Source organism: Oenanthe melanoleuca, chromosome 1 (genome assembly GCF_029582105.1).
Source record: "Oenanthe melanoleuca isolate GR-GAL-2019-014 chromosome 1, OMel1.0, whole genome shotgun sequence".
Classification (NCBI taxonomy): Eukaryota; Metazoa; Chordata; class Aves; order Passeriformes; family Muscicapidae; genus Oenanthe; species Oenanthe melanoleuca.
The window spans coordinates 78,002,700-78,020,188 of NC_079333.1; the positions used below are offsets into that span (position 1 = coordinate 78,002,700).

Here is a 17,489-nt window from a genome sequence, read left to right on the forward strand (position 1 = left end):
GTGCTGATCCTCATACAGGAGATGAACTTGCCTGAAGGGAACAGGAATGTTGGCAAGTCCTAAGCAGGTCCCAACAGCTCACACATGTTCAGTAGCTTTACCTCAAAATAGCTTTTCCTGCAAGTAAAGTCTTCCCAAAATGCATCATCTCATCTGTCTGCTGATATAACTTCACTGTGAAATAGAACATTCTCAGATGAAGTTTGAAGGTGATGCACATCTTGTTCAGTTTTTCTGAAGCCAGCTGTTGCCCTCTAGCTAAATAACAATATGAAAGTGGGTGGCACTGGAAGGAGTGGATCTAGTGTAGGAGTTGGGATGTCTTGAATGCTTATCCCTCTCCTGTTCTTGGGAGCATTACAGGAACTTAATCTTGGTGCTGTCAAAAACATGCAACAGCTTGCCCAAGTAAAGTAAAAAATATTGTATATTAAATATATGAGCTAATACCTGACCATAAAGTGCAATTTTAGCACTTGAAAAATCATGGACCCATCTTTTTCAGTGTAAAGGAAAACAAAGTTCTCTCTATTATTCACCTGACAAGGTGGATGGATTGCTTTACTTTTGTTATTTGTCTTTTAAGGAAAACCCCAATATTTTAGAAATGCAATTGGAGGTAGAAAAGGAGCCAGTGTGTCTGTCTATTCTCTACACTACATACTTTTACCCCATCAGGCCTCTTTCAGATGAGACAGGCTAAGAGGGAAAAAGAGCTCAGTCACAACTCACCACAGTGGCAGCCCCATCTTCCTGTGGGAAGAGGTCAGACATTGCTCTCTTTGGCATGGGTAACTGGCTGTATGTGTCTATTGGAGATGAAAAACTGAATTACACACTAGAACTACTTGAGAGTGCCACTAATATCCTACACTACTCATCTTTTTTTCCATAAAAACAGAACTACATTAATTAAAATACTGAAGCATCCAGTAATACAAGCCATTAATTTAAATGTAAGCCAAATACATAAGTGAATTAGTGATACAATTTCTTGACAACAGAATACAAATGCTACATACTAGCTAAAGCTTCAATGATTTTTCACAAGCAGATGGAGGAACATGTATTTTATTCTTGTGGTTATTAAAGTATTCCAAACAAAGAGATTTTGGAAAACAGTGGGTTTGCCCCATTTAAGTCCTTTCCCCATTCCTAATAATCACTTCCTTTTAAATGTGTCTTTATATCTGTGTAACAGAAAAGAGCAAAAAGGAAGTAATATTTTCAACTTGTGAAAAGTTTAGGGCTTGCTTCATAATCCTCTCAAGTGAAAAACAGACACAGAACAGTGTGTTTGAGATGGTGGCCTGAAGTAATAAGTGAAAAAAAAAAAAAAGCCAACACAGAAAAGCAGCGTTGAAAGTGCAATTCAGCCCAAGATATACTGCAAACTGAGTGCACTAAAATGTTTTCTTAGGATTCAAAATTTGGCACAGATACTGAAATATGCACAAGAGCAAAAAGCAGCCAAATGTTATGCTTAAGATTTGCTTGCTTTCATTTGCACAATCCAATGAATTCATTCGGGTAACTTTGAATAAGTATTTGAAATGAACATCACATTTGAAAACCAACAAAACATTTTTTCAAGCAGTCTTTTCCACCAATAGCATTAATAAACTGCCACTGCAGCTACCTTGTAGAAGCTAAAGTGACATATTATATTATTCTACAACAAAATCCTACCTTGATTATTTTTCCTCCTATTTCTGATGGTAACTCCTCCTCATCCTCAAAGGAGATAGACTGGAATAAGAAATGGAAGTGAAGAGGATGTGCTACAGGAACAGCACAGTGCTCTTTGTTGCCTCGCCCTCCATATTAACTCAGTTTGATAGCAAAGGTACATCACAGGGATCAACTTACAGTTTGGACCTAGAAAGGACAGTATTTTTTCATTCCACTGCACAGCCTGATTGAAACATGTATAGAAGCTGCATTAATTCCCACATCTGGAAGTAGATGGCAGCTCATAAGGCAGCAGCTGATCTGTGGGATGTGACTGCAGACCTACTTCAGTAGAGTGGTGAATACTGGTTAACTGATAATGTTTCCTGTCCCAAGGAGGGGGACAAATCATGAGTTGGAATATTTAGCTCTGTAAGGTAATGGCAGTTGAGTGAGAAAAAACAAGATCAAAGTCTCTGTGGGTAGTGAGGCAAATAGCAATGTAGCAATTAATACCCCAATAACTTCAACTGAACTGCTACATTTTATCCACAGGTAACACAAACCCATAAACTGGCACCTTCTCACAGGAGAACAGACTGAAATTTCACATCTTCTGTTTAACCTTTTATATCCAGGTGGCAGCATCCAGTCTTTCTTCCTTCTTCCACAACTCCAGACTGTGGAACCATGACTGGACAAATCAGTAAGTTAGAAAAATCAGTATATTTGTTCCTATTTAGGCACTTGCTAACCCCTGCTTTGCCTTCTAATTCAGTCATGGTCCTCTCACATCAGAAGGTGAGACAACACGTGGCCCTGCAGAAGTGTCTGCTGCTGAAGGATCCCATGGTAACTGGACAGGGAAAATTGAACACCACCAAGTTTGCCATACTAAGACAACTAAGTGCATACTTTCAGTACATTCTGGGTTACCAAATGTTTTTCTTCAAAAGCCATGCCTGTCCTTCACACAGACAGATGTCTTCTCTACACTTCTCATGGGTAAACATCTCCTGTAAGCAGCTCAAACCTTTGTTGCTTCTGGCCAACTTACTTAACTTACTGTTAGATATGTACTGTCATTAGATACTTATCCATTCTTAGGTATTTATTTACTATTAGATAGTTATTATTACTTACTGTTGTTAGATACTCATCTGTTATTAAATACCTATTATTAGTAGATATTTTAGAATAGAGACCTGACAACGTAAAGGCCTTGCCAAAACTCTAAAGGGGAGAAATGATGCCTTGGGTTTTAACTTTTATATTTTTCAGATTCTCTGCTGCTTACTGTGTACCTCTGAAACTTCATGTTAGGTGTTGGTAAGTTCCCTTCACAGGTAGTTAGACAAAACAACCCCTTCCCAGCTAGAAAATCAAGGACAACTGGTACCCAAAAAGCAGAAACAATGGTGAGGGGAAAGGGGCAACCCAGGGGGCTGAGACTTCACAGCCTGGGGCTGTGGGCTGGACAATTGAGCAAACTTACAAAAGTGTAAAAACTCGTGACCAGGATCCATCTTGGATTTGATTTGGGTGTAACCCCAGCTGGGCTCTTGCACTGCCCAAAGTGTATCCTTTAAATAAATACTTATTTTATTGCTTTTGCTCTGTCTAGTCTCTGTTCCAGATCAGCCTTTCCAGGTAACAACTCCAAAATTATTAAAATGTCTGTACAAAATAAATCTGAGCTGTTGGTGGAGCAGGAAAACAAACTATTTAAAGGATCCTTCCCTAGGTGAGTGAGAACCAAGTTTTTATTTTCAGTACTGAGAAGAAGAACACACAAACTTTTCTTAAATTTATTTTTAGAAAAATCACAATGTTGATAGGTCTTAATAAGTAATTTTTAGGCTCACAAAACCTGAAAAAGAATTCAATAGTCTTTGTCAGCTGAAAGCTAGTTTGAGCTCCTCCTGCCATTTATCCCTAACAAACACTGACTTATTTTTATTTACTCTAGGCTTGGCATAGATATATCTGTTTATTCATGTAGGCAAGCAATACATTTCTTTTCTTTGTATTTACATAAATCAAATGTTTATGTAGGAATCACTTTTGCACTCTCAAACACACTTAAAGGTTTTAGCATTTTTATAGGAAAAGCAGATGTGGGGCAAAAAGAGACTTACAAATTAATTCCATAAGAAAATACTAAAATTTGTGTAAAGCTTTGTTGCAAGCTAAGAAACATGTACAAGAAATTCTTAAATGAATTATCCTTGGCATACATTCATATTTGAATGTACAGATATATTTACAGGTTTAATATCCAAATTCATTAGTTTCTAAGATGTTCCATGAAATGTCATCTTCCTGTATAACTTTGTTGGGTGGCTGAAGCCTATTAATAAGACACATATGGTAAAACTGCATGAAAATTGAAAGCAATTAGAATGAAAGGCAACAAAACTGGTCAGACCATTCCTTCCTGACAGAACTATTATTATTCCAGATTTAGTCCTTTAGCTGTTATGAGCTGTAGTTTTCCATGTTTCCACAGATCCTTGAAACATTCCTGTTGCTTTCAAGAGCCACAGCATGGGTCACAAGTGCTTTCAGAGGAACATGCAAGCATAGGTGATCATCCTAGGGGAATCCTTCACAAGTCCAAAAGCACTTCTCACACATTTGCTGTTTCTATGTTCAGTAGATGCCTGTGGAGAGAGGTTGGCTTGCTCTGGTCAGTCTTGCTGCTTGTAGTTTGGAACTGTGGTACTGTTTCTGTCCCTTACACATAAGCTTCTGAATTCAACACTACTTTCTCTTAAGCTTTTGGCTATGGAAGTCTGAAGATGTTAATCCCCACTCCCAAGTACTTCACCTTCCACTGTTTAGACAATGCCAAACATCAATGTCACCAGAAATACAAAGTCCAATTATGTTTCTGATCTGCAAAAACAGGCTTTTCCACAGCTGACCAGCTCAGTACTTGCTAAGCAGGAAGAGCCAGAAAGGATGAAGGCTTGGTGTGCATTAACTTTGGGTTTTCTCAATCTGTACCAGACAGATGCAATGAAAAAAACAATCTAAAAACAAAACCATCAATTTTGTCTTCTGAATGCTCAAGAACAAGCATCTCTTCCCTGGCAGCTGGCCCAGGCAGCTGCACAGATTGGATCAGCAGCACCTACACCCAGATCCACCATCCATACACAGTGAGGTGTTTGCTTTCAGGTGCTCACAACATACACCACACCACATATACCAGTGGTTGGTCCACTCACTGAGTACAGGTTATTTGAAAAAACATTTGTATTGCCCGAGAGCAATAACATAAAAAAAAAAAAAATCCATAACTGCATATTGGTTTTGGAGAGGTAAGGAAAAGTTAAACACACTGAATGCACTTGAGACACACCCATTTGTCAGAGGAGTCAAGGAAAGAATGTAAAGGCACAACATACTTCTACACCCCTGTCATTAAGGCCATGTATTGGTGTGCAACAATGCTTCACAGGGCTAACCATACAGAAGTACTCAGGTCTAAGTCACAGTCCCAGAGGTGTTTCAAACAAGAGCTGTTTTCTCTTGAAACTTCAGGCTCTGCTGTTTGTGTCATGCTTTTTTTGTTTACTTTTTTTCTTTTCTTTTCTTTTTTTTTTTTTTTTGCAGAATGCAGGTTGTTTATCCAGTTCCAAAGACCTGTTCTTCACCACTCTTTCTTTAATTTAGTTCTCCAGAAGAGTGCGCTGAACTGAAAAGTGAAAAACAATTCAAGATCAGTACACTAATTTAGCATACAATGTAAGTTATACATTGCTATGCAATAGTTTATGCAAACGACTTTCAGTAGATGTTTGTCACTATGTGACAAATTTAAGTAACCAAAGGCTTGATTCTGTGAGGCTGCAAGGGTTATTACATCCCAGATTTCTCACTCAAATAACCACATCCCACTACAACAGGGAAGCTATCCACACTTGCACTGTAGCCCAGCACTCAGTCCAGGCTTGCAGTTCTTGCAGATGCAAACAGGCTGCTCACACAGAAAGTAAGCTACTGAAAGCTCCTAGGTTCAAAAAAATCAAAGACAGGTTTACATAAAATGTTAAAAACACAGACCTATTCTGCTGTGCCATTTGACCTGAGAGACTGCTTCAAACTGGAAGCCACACAGGCACATCAATTACCAGAAGCAGACCTAACATCTGCTGACTCCTGGAACTCAGATCAGGAGCAGCACCACGATGACCATGGCTGCCCAGTCTCTAAGCTCAACACATGATCATGCTTGCCTGCAAAATGTAACAGAAGTATGAAATCTGGGATGTAATATGACATCAATATGTAGGTAAAAGTAACCATATTTAATAACATCCCAAGTGTGACTTTACTTTTGAGTTCGGGTGAATCCTGGCCAGAATTTTAGCATAACCCAACTACAGCTCATATTTCAACTACCTATGGTAGAGGACTTAGAATGATACTTGCTTCTCTAATGCACAGCTGAATTGAGGATACCTGAGTCTCTTCAGTCCTTACAGCCAGCCAAAAGAAAATGTTTTGTACTTGAGAATTTTATATATTTAACAGTTTAAAGTGTTTATAAAGAAGATAATGAACCAGATGAAAGTTTGTTATAAACTGGTGCAATATCCAAGAGAAATAAGACATACTTACTTAATTATTAAAAAACCCCAGAAATAGTTCTGAAGGTTTAAGATTAAACTCACAGAAAAATATACTTCAAATATATACTGCTTTGAGATTTTAAACTCAGTACTTCAAAACCAATGAACTTCAGCATGAGATTATAGTGCTTCTTCCTTTGTTGAACAGTCACAAGGGCTAGAAGGCCAAGTTTTCACCTATACCATTTCCTTTAGTTATATTCATGGATTCCTGGATCTTATCACCTGCTCCATCAGCCAAATCCCCTAAACAATCCCCTAAACAACCACACACAGAAGGGTGAGGTTCTCAGTGTTTGTTTCTTAAAAGAGATCCTTCCACAGCTCTCACCTTTGCAGAGAGATTGATTAATTATGTGGTGGCTCTTTCATACAAGAATCATTCTCTGTTCATAACAGAGAATGCTTTAATTATAACATGTTAGTGAGTTCAGACCTCCTTGCCTCCAGTGGAGTTTCGTCTCTGTCCAAATACCATAAATTTTTTCATATACATTCTTGCAGTGTTCTGTATCAGTTTATAATTAGAATACATTTCAGATACTAATCAGAAAAAAATACACTAATAAAATTCCAACTGCAGTTATTCATCACACTGACAGAGAAGGCTTATGTTTTCACAGTTGCCTCTAGTGATACTTTAGCAGAGAAAATTCAATTCTTCACTTTCTTTAAGTTCCTACATTGCAATTAATTCTCAAGGCAATAAACCAACCTATTCAACAAAAAAACTAGAGAAAAGAGGCCATGTTGTCAGAACTGAGTGCTTGATTCTGTTTTAAGTTTGTTGTCATGGTAAAATCATAGAATCACAGTATTATTTATATTGGAAAAGACATTTTAAATCATCCATTTTAACTCTTACCTTAGGACTGCCAAGTCCACCACTAAACCATGTCCCTCTGTGCCACAGCTATATATCTTTTAAATACTTCCATGGATGACAACTCCTCTGCTTTCCTGAGGAGTTTCTAAGCAGCCTGTTCCAATGCTTGACAACCCTCCTCATGAAGAAATCTTTCCAAATATCCATTCTAAACCCCCTCTGGCAAAGTTTGAGGCCATTTCCTCTTGTCCTAGCACCTGTTATCTAGGAGAAGTGACTGACACCCACCTGGCTACAGCCTCCTTTCAGGTGGCTGTAGAGAGTGAAAAGATCACCTGAGCCTTCTTTTCTCTAGGCTAAATGTCTCCAAGTCCCCCAGCCATTCCTCATAACCCATAATATGTGCTCCAGACCCTTCCCCATATCCACTGTCCTTCTCTGGACATGTTGCAGCAGCTCAGTGTCATTCTTGAAGTGAGGGGCCCAGAACTGGACACACCACTCGAGGTGTGGCCCCACCAAAACAAAGTACAAGGGGACAATCACAGCCTTGGTCCTGCTGGCCACACTATTGCTGATACTGGCCAGGATGGCACTGGCCTTCTTGGCTACCTTGGCTACACTGTTAGCTCATATTCTGCCAACATTTTTTTTTTTTTTTTAACATCATTTTCTTCAGTGTGTTAGATGTCAATAACATGCATTTGACAGGATCCCCACCGAAGAGCTGATCTTCCATCTAGATTCTTGTCTTACCAGGTGGCTCAGATTGTGCTCCCCTATGGCTTTGCATATTCACATTCTCTTCATCTGCTGGGAAAAAAAAAGGTATTTAGCATTCAAATTCTCTTATATTTGAGGGTCTTGAGAAATAGAGGCAATGTGAGAGAAGAAACAGCAGTGAAAAAAATGGGCTACTGATAGTAGTTGACCTGCCCTGTTTTGTCTGCACACTAATTTTAACATGCATGACAGAGATGTTTTGGTTTCCAAACTTCCCAAATGACAAAACAGCAGTGTCTGGCTGAATGACTGCTCTACCCCTTCACTGAACAGTCAGTAAGACTGAAACAGACAAAACCAAAGCTTCTGCCCCTCCTGTCACCCACAGCACTCCCAAAGTTCTCTGATCCAAGTTATGTCTTATTTAGGTGGAAAGGAAGCAAGCAATAGATGACTGCAGAAGAATCTTTTGCAGATGAACATTGGGGTAAGTTGTCATAAAACCAGTAAGCAGGCAAGCTTGTGAGGACATAAAGGCAAAATTTACAAAATTAGAAACTACAAAGTATTTTTCAGCATGAAAAGGTCTCAAATGCCCAACCTCCACTTCTCCTTAAAAAGTACTTTTTGCAGTCTCTCCTGCTTATCTGTTAGCAAGAAGTGCTTTTATTTTAAGAAATGTAAAGTTTTAAGTCCTCCTAGTTTTGAAATTCTAATTTTTGGGCAAGGAATTCTTTAGTCTTAGATAACTAGTAGGAAGGTTATTCCTTGTGAACATAAATTCACTGGGCTTTTACAACTACATTATCCACAGGATCAATTTATAGTCCACATATAAATACAAAAATGCCTCTCTTAAGACAGTAGGAAACAAAACTAATTTGGAATTCTTACCACTTTGCTTGAAACAGAGTTTTTTCTTCTGGTAGGCAATGAAACTAGATACTGTTCCAATTACAGCAGCACCCACAGCACTTATAATTCCAGCTATTGCTCCTGGAGAAGCTGAAAAAACCAGAGACATTTGTATACATTTGTCAGAACTGAAAGCCATGCCAAAGTAAAAAACTGTCTCAAAGTAAACCCTGTGAACACTTCCAAAAAACATTAAACTGAAATTACATTAAATTCTAATAATCAACTCTGTGCATAATGAAAAGTGAATCCTTTCATTTCATAGCAATGCCCATTGCTAAGGAACTTAAGCATGCCTGTTTTAAGTTTCACTAATTAAAACAGCAACCCTTTCATAGCCATATCTACTTTGATGCATGCAATCACTGCACCAGCAGCATCTCTGTGACCTTAACACTTAGGAATCATTTGTAACATAAAAATGTTAAAGGACTGTGGAAGCAGAGCTTAAAAGTAAGAATTCCAGATAGCACAAAAGCTTTATAATTGTAACCCACTCCCAGTAGTGACCATTCTAGCAGAAGACCAGAAACCCAAAGAAAACAAGCTTCATACATGCAAACACCATCATACACACAAATTCATGCATTTACCCTGCTCTTCTTGGTCATTGTTTGGAGCTGGACCCTTTCGTTCTGTAAAAATGAACGGAGAGTTTACATTCTGTATGTCTGAAGAACACCCATATCACAACTGACAAATGTTTTGTCAATTAATTATGCAAAATTACAAACCATCTATTATATCCACACAGTGCTAAACTGGCACTGAAACTTTCTGTCTTCAAAGCATGGCTCGGAGTGGTGCCAACTCCAGCCTTGAGTGCTCAGCCTCTTCAAAATCAGCACATAACATTTGTGAGGGCTGGTTTAACAAGCCTGTGCACCACTACAGAAATCTCACACAATTTCAGAGTAACATTCAACATCTATCTTTTCCTAAAATCCTAGCCTCATCTACTAAATACCTTTGCAATTCTCTTCACGAGCAAGCCAGAGGTTCTACAAACACTAACTCTATTTGTCACTGTGCAACTTGAACCACTGAGGCAGGAACCTGTGCAGATGGAACCACCACACAAGACTCCACAGATGTTTCTTGCCCCAAAGGAGCCTTAGAAGGGGAAAGCTACCCAAAAAAGTGCCATCAGTAATCTCTACCCAGGACAACTCTCCAGAGAAGTTAGTAACCATTAGCACATCCCAAACCCCATCAAGATACTTAAACTAACTCTGGTCTGGAAATAGTAAAACTGCAGTAACACACCAATTAGACAGCAAATTACCAAAAAAATTATGAAATGGTTTCATACTGCTCAGTGTACAGAATCATATGGTGGTGAAGGGACCTTAGTGATCACAGAGCTTCAAACCCTCTGCCACAGGCAGGGACACCTTCACTAAACCAGGCTGCTCAGAGCTCCATCCAGCCTGGTCTTGAACACTTCCAGGGATGGAGCATCCACAGCTTCTCATCTCCTCACCTGCCTCACCACCACCACTGTAAAGAAATTAACACTAAGGATCACTTGGAAGTGCAAAGATCACTTCATCCTGTGGGACAAAGGAAATCTTTGAGAACACAAGGTGGACCCTCCTCTGGCCCACTCCTAGACTTCCTAACTACAAGAACTAAAGGAAACAGAGTATGTCATATAAGATCAAAAACAGCACTTGGATGACTTTAAAAATCATTTTCATGGTGAATTTTGAAGTACTGCGTTCACATTTCAGTTTTAGAAGCCATCTTTCTTGGTGTAACAGTAAAAATCACTCAAAATTTTTGCTCTAGACCATTTATACCCCTTAAACATTTGGGCCTTTTTTTTAGCAGAGACAGAACACATTACCTTCAAACTCAAAAGTATGCTCTTAAGTTTCAGATACCAGAATCAAATGCATTACAAATTACAGCATGTCTAACCAGCTTTAATCAAAAGCTCAGGTAGCCACAGAAACAATATGAAGCACAACCTGCTATCTTACCATTGCTGCCACTGCCATCACCTCCTCCTTTTGGGAAATTGCCATCCAATAGATCTGAATCATCAAATGTGCCTATAAAATAATGCAAATAGCATTACCATGTTTCAAATTCAGTGAACAAGACACACCAAAGCAAATAATAACATGGAAATTTTCTCAAGATCATTCAACTGAATTTGTGGTTTTAAGTTCAGCACCAGAGTCACAACATTTAACCTTTTAAAGGCCCACACAATGTCAATGTCAGCACTACACAGTTTGACAGCAGAACTCCTTTCTCTGGACTTCCTGAACAACTGAGGGAAGTCAGTGTCCAAGAGCAGGTAGTACTGCACAAATCAGGTTAAGCAAGCAAGGATCCCTGTAAGCTGCTTAACTCTAATGGCCCAAATCTCACTGTCCTGCAAAAGCAAAGAAAGAATGTGGACTGAAAAGGACCATTTACTTTCAAGGCTGCAACTGTGAATGATTCTTCAGAGTTGGGTCTCTACCATTTCCACTGAACCCTGCCCCATGGAGCCTTCCTGCCTCCCTCACAGCACCTTCTCCTCCTTCCCTCTGCTGCCAAATGAATATTTAGTTTACACAAAGCAAATGTGCTTCAGGCAGAAAAACTGAAAGTATTGCATCAGAGGATGTTCTAACTGGGTGCCAAAAGCACTGTACTGAGGCATGCAAGACTCAAATTCAAGTATCTGCTGCAAATCAGACAGGTGAAAGAACTGAGGCTTGCATTCCAGGGCTCTTTACCACCATGTTTGTGAATAATGGCATCATCACACCTGCATCCATCTGAATCTGTTTTGTTCTGGGTTTGGCAAAGACAGAGAGGACTTCTAAAGCAGAATAGGCAAAGATGGACATGTATGTTAAACCTGTCTTTCAAACACAAGTAATTGTATTTCTTAATGTGGGCTTTAAATAACAAAAAAACCCAAAAAAACAAAAAAAAAAAAAAAAAAAAAACCAAACAAAAAAGGAAGCAGCCCTTTAACTTGGAGTTTTTACCTTTAATTTAGATCCTTTAAGAATAAAGATCATAGGCTACTTACTTGCTAGTTGCTACTTACTTTTGAGCATGACTAGAAGGGATCCAGGTTGTAAAGAAGAAAGAACTCAATCCAATACATGGGTGTTTCACCACAGGCAGCCAAGAACAGCATTGCCCCAAGCACACACACACACTGTCCCACCCTGCCTCCTCCCCACATCATCCTGTTTTTAAGTGAAAGTGACTCAACAGGTTTGTTATGGAATTTCAAGAATGTTGCAAAGCTTATTTGCAAGACAACTTTTTCTCAAGTCTTCAGTGTTTGATGTACACCACACCTGACATACACAGCAGGCAATTAACAAGGATCAACTATTAGAAGTTTAACTGAGAGAGTAAAACCAGCAGCTTGTGCTAGAAGCCTTACCAGAGCCTTTAGGTTGATCTCGCTTGGGGTTATCTAATCACAGAAGAGAGATTTAAGGGGGAGAAAAAAAAAAAAAGTCAAAAGAAGGCAAGATAACAAACCCAGACTACAGCACAGTGATGTTCAAAGGGACTAGGAGAGATTAACAAACACTCTTTTACTGTTCAGAAATTCCTGTTAGATCAGTCTTACCAGTGTCTCTAGGATTTGCAGGAGGATGTGGCTTGGGATCAACTGTAGACAAATAAGAGTTAGAATAAATTGAGCAAAATTACTAGTGTGAAGAAACCAAAAGCAGAGCATGTAGTGACCTTGAAAGATGATCTGACCTAAAATACTGCATCAAAACTTTTCCATGTAATTTTCCTTTCATTAGCCAATACTGTATTTCTTTGGTTATTTTAGCTAAACACTGTGTTTTAATGCCACTAAGAGTTTTTCTGCTACATTAACCAGCATGTCAGATCCTTGCTAGGATGGAGCATACACAGAAAAACTCATTAAGTCTTGTACAGCATTTTGCACATCTGATTTCAAAGGCTGAGATTCTTTAAATTTTTCTACTAGGTACAGATTTCTTTAATTTTTTCTACTAGGTACAGATTACTTGGCTTTTAAAATCACCAGGTTTTAACCAAATATAAAGCTTGGCACCTCACTTGAAAAACAGAAACAGTACACAGACTAGAACTAGACATACAGTCCCCACAATGACACTTCATTTGGCTTGCCACAAAATAGGAGAATAAGAGATCTTAGAAACTATATCTGTACAGTTTTTTCACAACCTTCACATTAGAAAGAGTACTTTCCTTCAAATTATTTATAATAGATTAATGTTTCCTTGTGCTACTAAAAATACTTCCTGAAATGGGAGAGATTACTTTGAAATTAACATTTACTGCCCTAAGTAATAGTTTATGGAGTTAGTGCCACCTAGTGAAAAAACATCAATGAAACAAGTAAAAGCTGGCTAAGAAATAATTGAAATTCCTACAGTTTTGGTGATCCAGAACCTTAAGATTAACAAACATAACTAGACTGCAATTATTTTTATCAACAGTCTGCTACCTTAATCAACTCAGTTCCTTATTATACTTAGGTCATAAAGGATGAATAGACATTGCACCAGGTGCATTTGAGCAGTATCCAGGAAAATATGATACTTACCAGGATCAAGAGCATGGACCAAGTCAAAATCATCTACAAAGAAAGATGAGAAGTTTTAAACGTAATGCAAAAACTGTAGCCTTATATTGTTTTTTGAACAAAATGGACCTTGCAATGTTTTCTCCACAAATGAAAGACAGGCTCACTCATCAGTGACTCATGGAAAAGGCCCACAGAGTTACCAGGCAGTACTTGCCAAGTGACTTGCTGCTTTTGGAGAGGATGGGAAATGCTCAAGGGCCAGCTCAAGGCGAGCAAGCTCCAGACATGTAGACTGAAAGCCAATGGAAAGGATTCTCTCAGGGTCTTCAAGCTTGTAAAATCACAAAATACATTTCTGAGAGCAGATTCCAAAATGAAGAAATCCTTTTGCTGTTAGGGAACTGCTTTCTTTTATAGAAATATCACAACCCTGTGTGCCACTAAATTGAAAAATTCAGGATCTCAAATTGGTATGTACACTACACTTGATTTTACAGGAAAAGGCATTACAAGCCAATTAGATCTCACCTGGATCTGATGATGGTGTCTTCTGAGTTACAAGAGGCTTCTTTGTAGTTCCTGTCAGGTATGGTTAGGGGAAAAAAATTACTATTTAAAACACTATTTAGAAGCTACATGAAAGACAAAGGACAAACCTTAAGTACATGTCTATACAACAAAATACACAAGATCAAATCTATACAGCAAGAGAATTTTCCTCAAAGAGAAATCTTTAAATCTTCAAAAGACAAATTTGAGTTCTATATGGTCAGCATCTTAACAAACACATGGCTGAATTATTCCACTGAGGTTTAAACAAACCACATGTGGGAAAGCTGTCATGCTCGGTCATGCAGTAATACTTAGAAATAAACTTAGAAATACTTAGAAAAGCCAAAAGAGCAGCCACAATTTTCCTGCCTACCTTCCAAAAGTGCATCTCCTAAGGAGAAGTCATCTTGGCCTGCAAAAGACAAAAGAAACAGTAAGGACACTGCTTGTTCTTACTCAAACCCAACATTGAATAAAGTCATAAACATGTCTGTGATCGATCTTGAGGTATGTTTTCTGCTTCCTGAGTCAATCTAGAAGAATATTTTGAGTCAGGGTTGAAGGCAGACATTCTTCTCTATTTCTCCAAGTCACTATCCCTATGTCTTTTCAGAAAAAAAAAGGAACCACACTAAAAATTGGCGTTATAGAAATGATCTGAAGGGTTAGAACATACATTCCTGCAGCCAATAATGCACTTTACTCTTGACACTGCTATTGCATGCTTTCTTAGTGCCATTCACAGTAAATTCTTTCCCATCCTATTTCACTGAACCACAAAATAAGCTGGGGGACAGCTCCAATGCACAAGAACATAAAAGATTCCAATCTGAAGAAGAGCCTTGAAGCACAAAGGCCAATAAGAAAGTTCTTAGGTAATGGAGTTAATATCTTGCCTTTAAAAATTAATTTTCAGGGGTTCATAAGACTTATCTTTCCCCCTAACTCGGGCTAGAAGTATGGAGGTGGTTAAGATATTAGCACATATGATCTTGAGCAGCCTTTTTAACTTCCTAAAACACAGCTGTGCAGCTGGCACCACTTTGGGGTCTCCACTCCGGGGGATTAGATTCTATTTTCAGTGCTTAAGAAAAGAACACTGTCTCTTGCTGAATTAAATCGATTACTAGAGCTACTGCTGCTCCCCAGCCAACTGCAAACACACCAACCCAAGACATACATGACACAAACTGGTTTCACAGCACCAATGTAGTGGTGTGATCTCAGCAGCAGAGATGAGTGGATAGCTAAAACCACTGCCTGGGGTATTTCTAATTTTTCATCATCCCCACTTTCACTGAAGCATGGAATAAGAAAAAGGCCTGTAAGTAGACATTAGCTATTCAAAAAAAGATATCCAAATATACTGCTTCAGCCCCATTGAAGCTGGAAGACTTTTTCTACCTCCTGAGTATCAAGCCAGCTAGAGCAGAAGTTACTTCCTGATAGAAACTACCTTAATTCAGAACATATCTGCATAAAGCATTTATGTGTCTGGCTTTTCCTCTAAGAATGTAACCACCAAAGAGGCATCAGAAGCAGCTACTGCAAAGTCTGGAGAGAGGAATAAAAACAAACATCAAAATCAAGCCACAACCAGAATGCACCTTTCACTTAAGTGACAGACCAAGCTAAGACAAGTCATGAGTCTAATACCAGGAATGATGAATATTCACATACCTGGTGACATCTTTTGCCATAACTGAGGTCAAAATTGAAATGCCTTTTCCTTATCAGATAACTGCACTACAATGTGCTTTATTTCCAGAAAAGAAAGGAGAGTAAGATTTTTATTTTTTTTTTAAGAGGCACGCAACTGGAATGAAAAAAAAAAAGTGTGCACTCTGGCCAACTGAACTACTACAACAGAAACTGAAATCTGAAGTCTAAGAAGTGATTTTCATACTGTAACACTTGAACTAAAACCACCTTTCTCACAGCCAAGTAAGGAGACAGCCTGCCTGGTCTGTGACAAGCCCTTTCATAGAAACAGAGCTGATAGATGGCTTTATTGTGGTGCATGAGCAAAACACATTTAAAATCTCCTGGAGAAAATAGGTAGGTACAGATCTTGAATAGAAAGCAAGAAGGTATTTTACTTGATGTTCCTTATTTCAGGTGGAGACCACAAGCTTTGTTAGATCAAGAAAAGCTACTTCACACAATGCAAAATATTTGCAGCTCATTTATCTGAAGTCTACATCAACTTGTAATACAATCTTATAAACCTCTGTAAAATTAGCAGGTTCTAAGACACAAATGCCAGCTACTTCTGAAGTTATTCCTTTGATTAGACTACACCAAGAAACCTCTATATTGACAGGCAAAAAAAGGTCAAAGCACTCACAAGAAATTTTAACAGGCATTTGCATAGTTGCTCCTCAAACCTGAATTCTAGGTTGCTTGTGTTCTCAAGTATATACATCTCTCAGGCTACAGTCCTCTGGGAGGTATACCTAAGACAGGACCTGATCAGAATTTGGTAGAATAACTCCAAGAGGGCAGGCAGAGGAATCTGTTGCAAATGCACACTCCTCAAAACACTCCACCAGAGTAGCACCCAGAGGAGGGACCATCACCAACTGTTAACACCATCTGTCTCAAAGGTATATCACTAACACAATGAATGTTACACTGATTTGTGTACATTTCAAGAGCCCTGTTTCTTTTCAGGCAGATGGAAAAACAAGCACACACATTCAACCTTATGCTTTGGTGCAGCTGAAATTTAACCTGGAGCAGAAAAGAGGCTATATGAAAAGTTTCCCACTGCTAGCATGAAATTTAGCCAGGAATCAGAATGGCTACAGCTGTAGCAATTTCCCTCAAGAGGAGGAAACCTTTGTAAAAGGGTGTGTTTTCAGTGATATTGCTATTTTATGGGATTTTGCACATGAGCTTCACAGAAAAATAATTCAGGATGAGATTGCTGACTGCCAAGCCTACATAAAAAATGCTTTGACAGAGGAATAAATAAATTAGAGAGTCAATAAAAGAAAAAGATTCTGATTTATTGACTGAAATTATTCTGAAACCAAAATTCTGCTTTTCAAGCATGCAGCAAGATATTAGGTTCCTTATATACATTACTTTTTTTACATAAAGTAGCAAAAAAAAAAAAAAAAAAAATCTCAAAACTTAGTTTATAGAACTCATTACAATAATCTGCACTCTAAGGTGCTGGAAGTCAGCTTTCCCAGCAAAGAAAGGTGTTTCTCCACTGTTCATGATAAATCTTCCTATGTCTTTAAATCAGTTGCTTTTATAAATTTACTCACTCCATTTTTGGTATGGGTGGGTCCAACTAAAGTAGAACTTTAGTGACTTGGTCTAAAAGGAGAAAAGCTCACTATGGTTCAGCTGGCTCCAGGAAAAAAATAATCAGAAAACAAGAGATAAAGCTACAGAACTACAATAAAGGTACTACTAGGGTCCAAGAAGGAAAGGTCAGCAAGAAAATGCTGCACTCCCTACAGATTTAAGGAACATCCAGAGGAAATAAGCATTTTGAACATTTTCTTAATCTAAACAAAGATGTTTACAAATAAAGCAGATATTGCATTGCATATAAAGCACAATACAACAGGTATTTCTAGGTTATAGGGGA

General features: G+C 38.5%; 1 protein-coding gene across 4 annotated transcripts in view; it reads right to left on the reverse strand.

Annotated features, from left to right (window-relative positions):
• Positions 1-3,465: 3,465 nt before the first annotated feature.
• The window catches only part of CD99 (CD99 molecule (Xg blood group)), a 29,043-nt gene continuing 15,019 nt past the window's right edge, over positions 3,466-17,489 (reverse strand). The window contains exons 2-11 of one of the 4 annotated variants that reach the window (XM_056491051.1): positions 14,256-14,294; positions 13,859-13,909; positions 13,349-13,381; positions 12,371-12,412; positions 12,179-12,211; positions 10,761-10,832; positions 9,369-9,410; positions 8,755-8,865; positions 7,894-7,947; positions 3,466-5,374 (exon numbers count right to left, since the gene is read on the reverse strand). In XM_056491051.1, coding sequence (XP_056347026.1) covers positions 5,349-5,374; positions 7,894-7,947; positions 8,755-8,865; positions 9,369-9,410; positions 10,761-10,832; positions 12,179-12,211; positions 12,371-12,412; positions 13,349-13,381; positions 13,859-13,909; positions 14,256-14,294 — 503 coding nt within the window. In that variant the 3' untranslated portion in view covers positions 3,466-5,348. Of the gene's footprint in view, positions 5,375-7,893; positions 7,951-8,754; positions 8,866-9,368; positions 9,411-10,760; positions 10,833-12,178; positions 12,212-12,370; positions 12,413-13,348; positions 13,382-13,858; positions 13,910-14,255; positions 14,295-17,489 lie in introns of all 4 variants that reach the window. The other 3 variants (XM_056491042.1, XM_056491060.1, XM_056491068.1) reach the window with 3 other exon arrangements.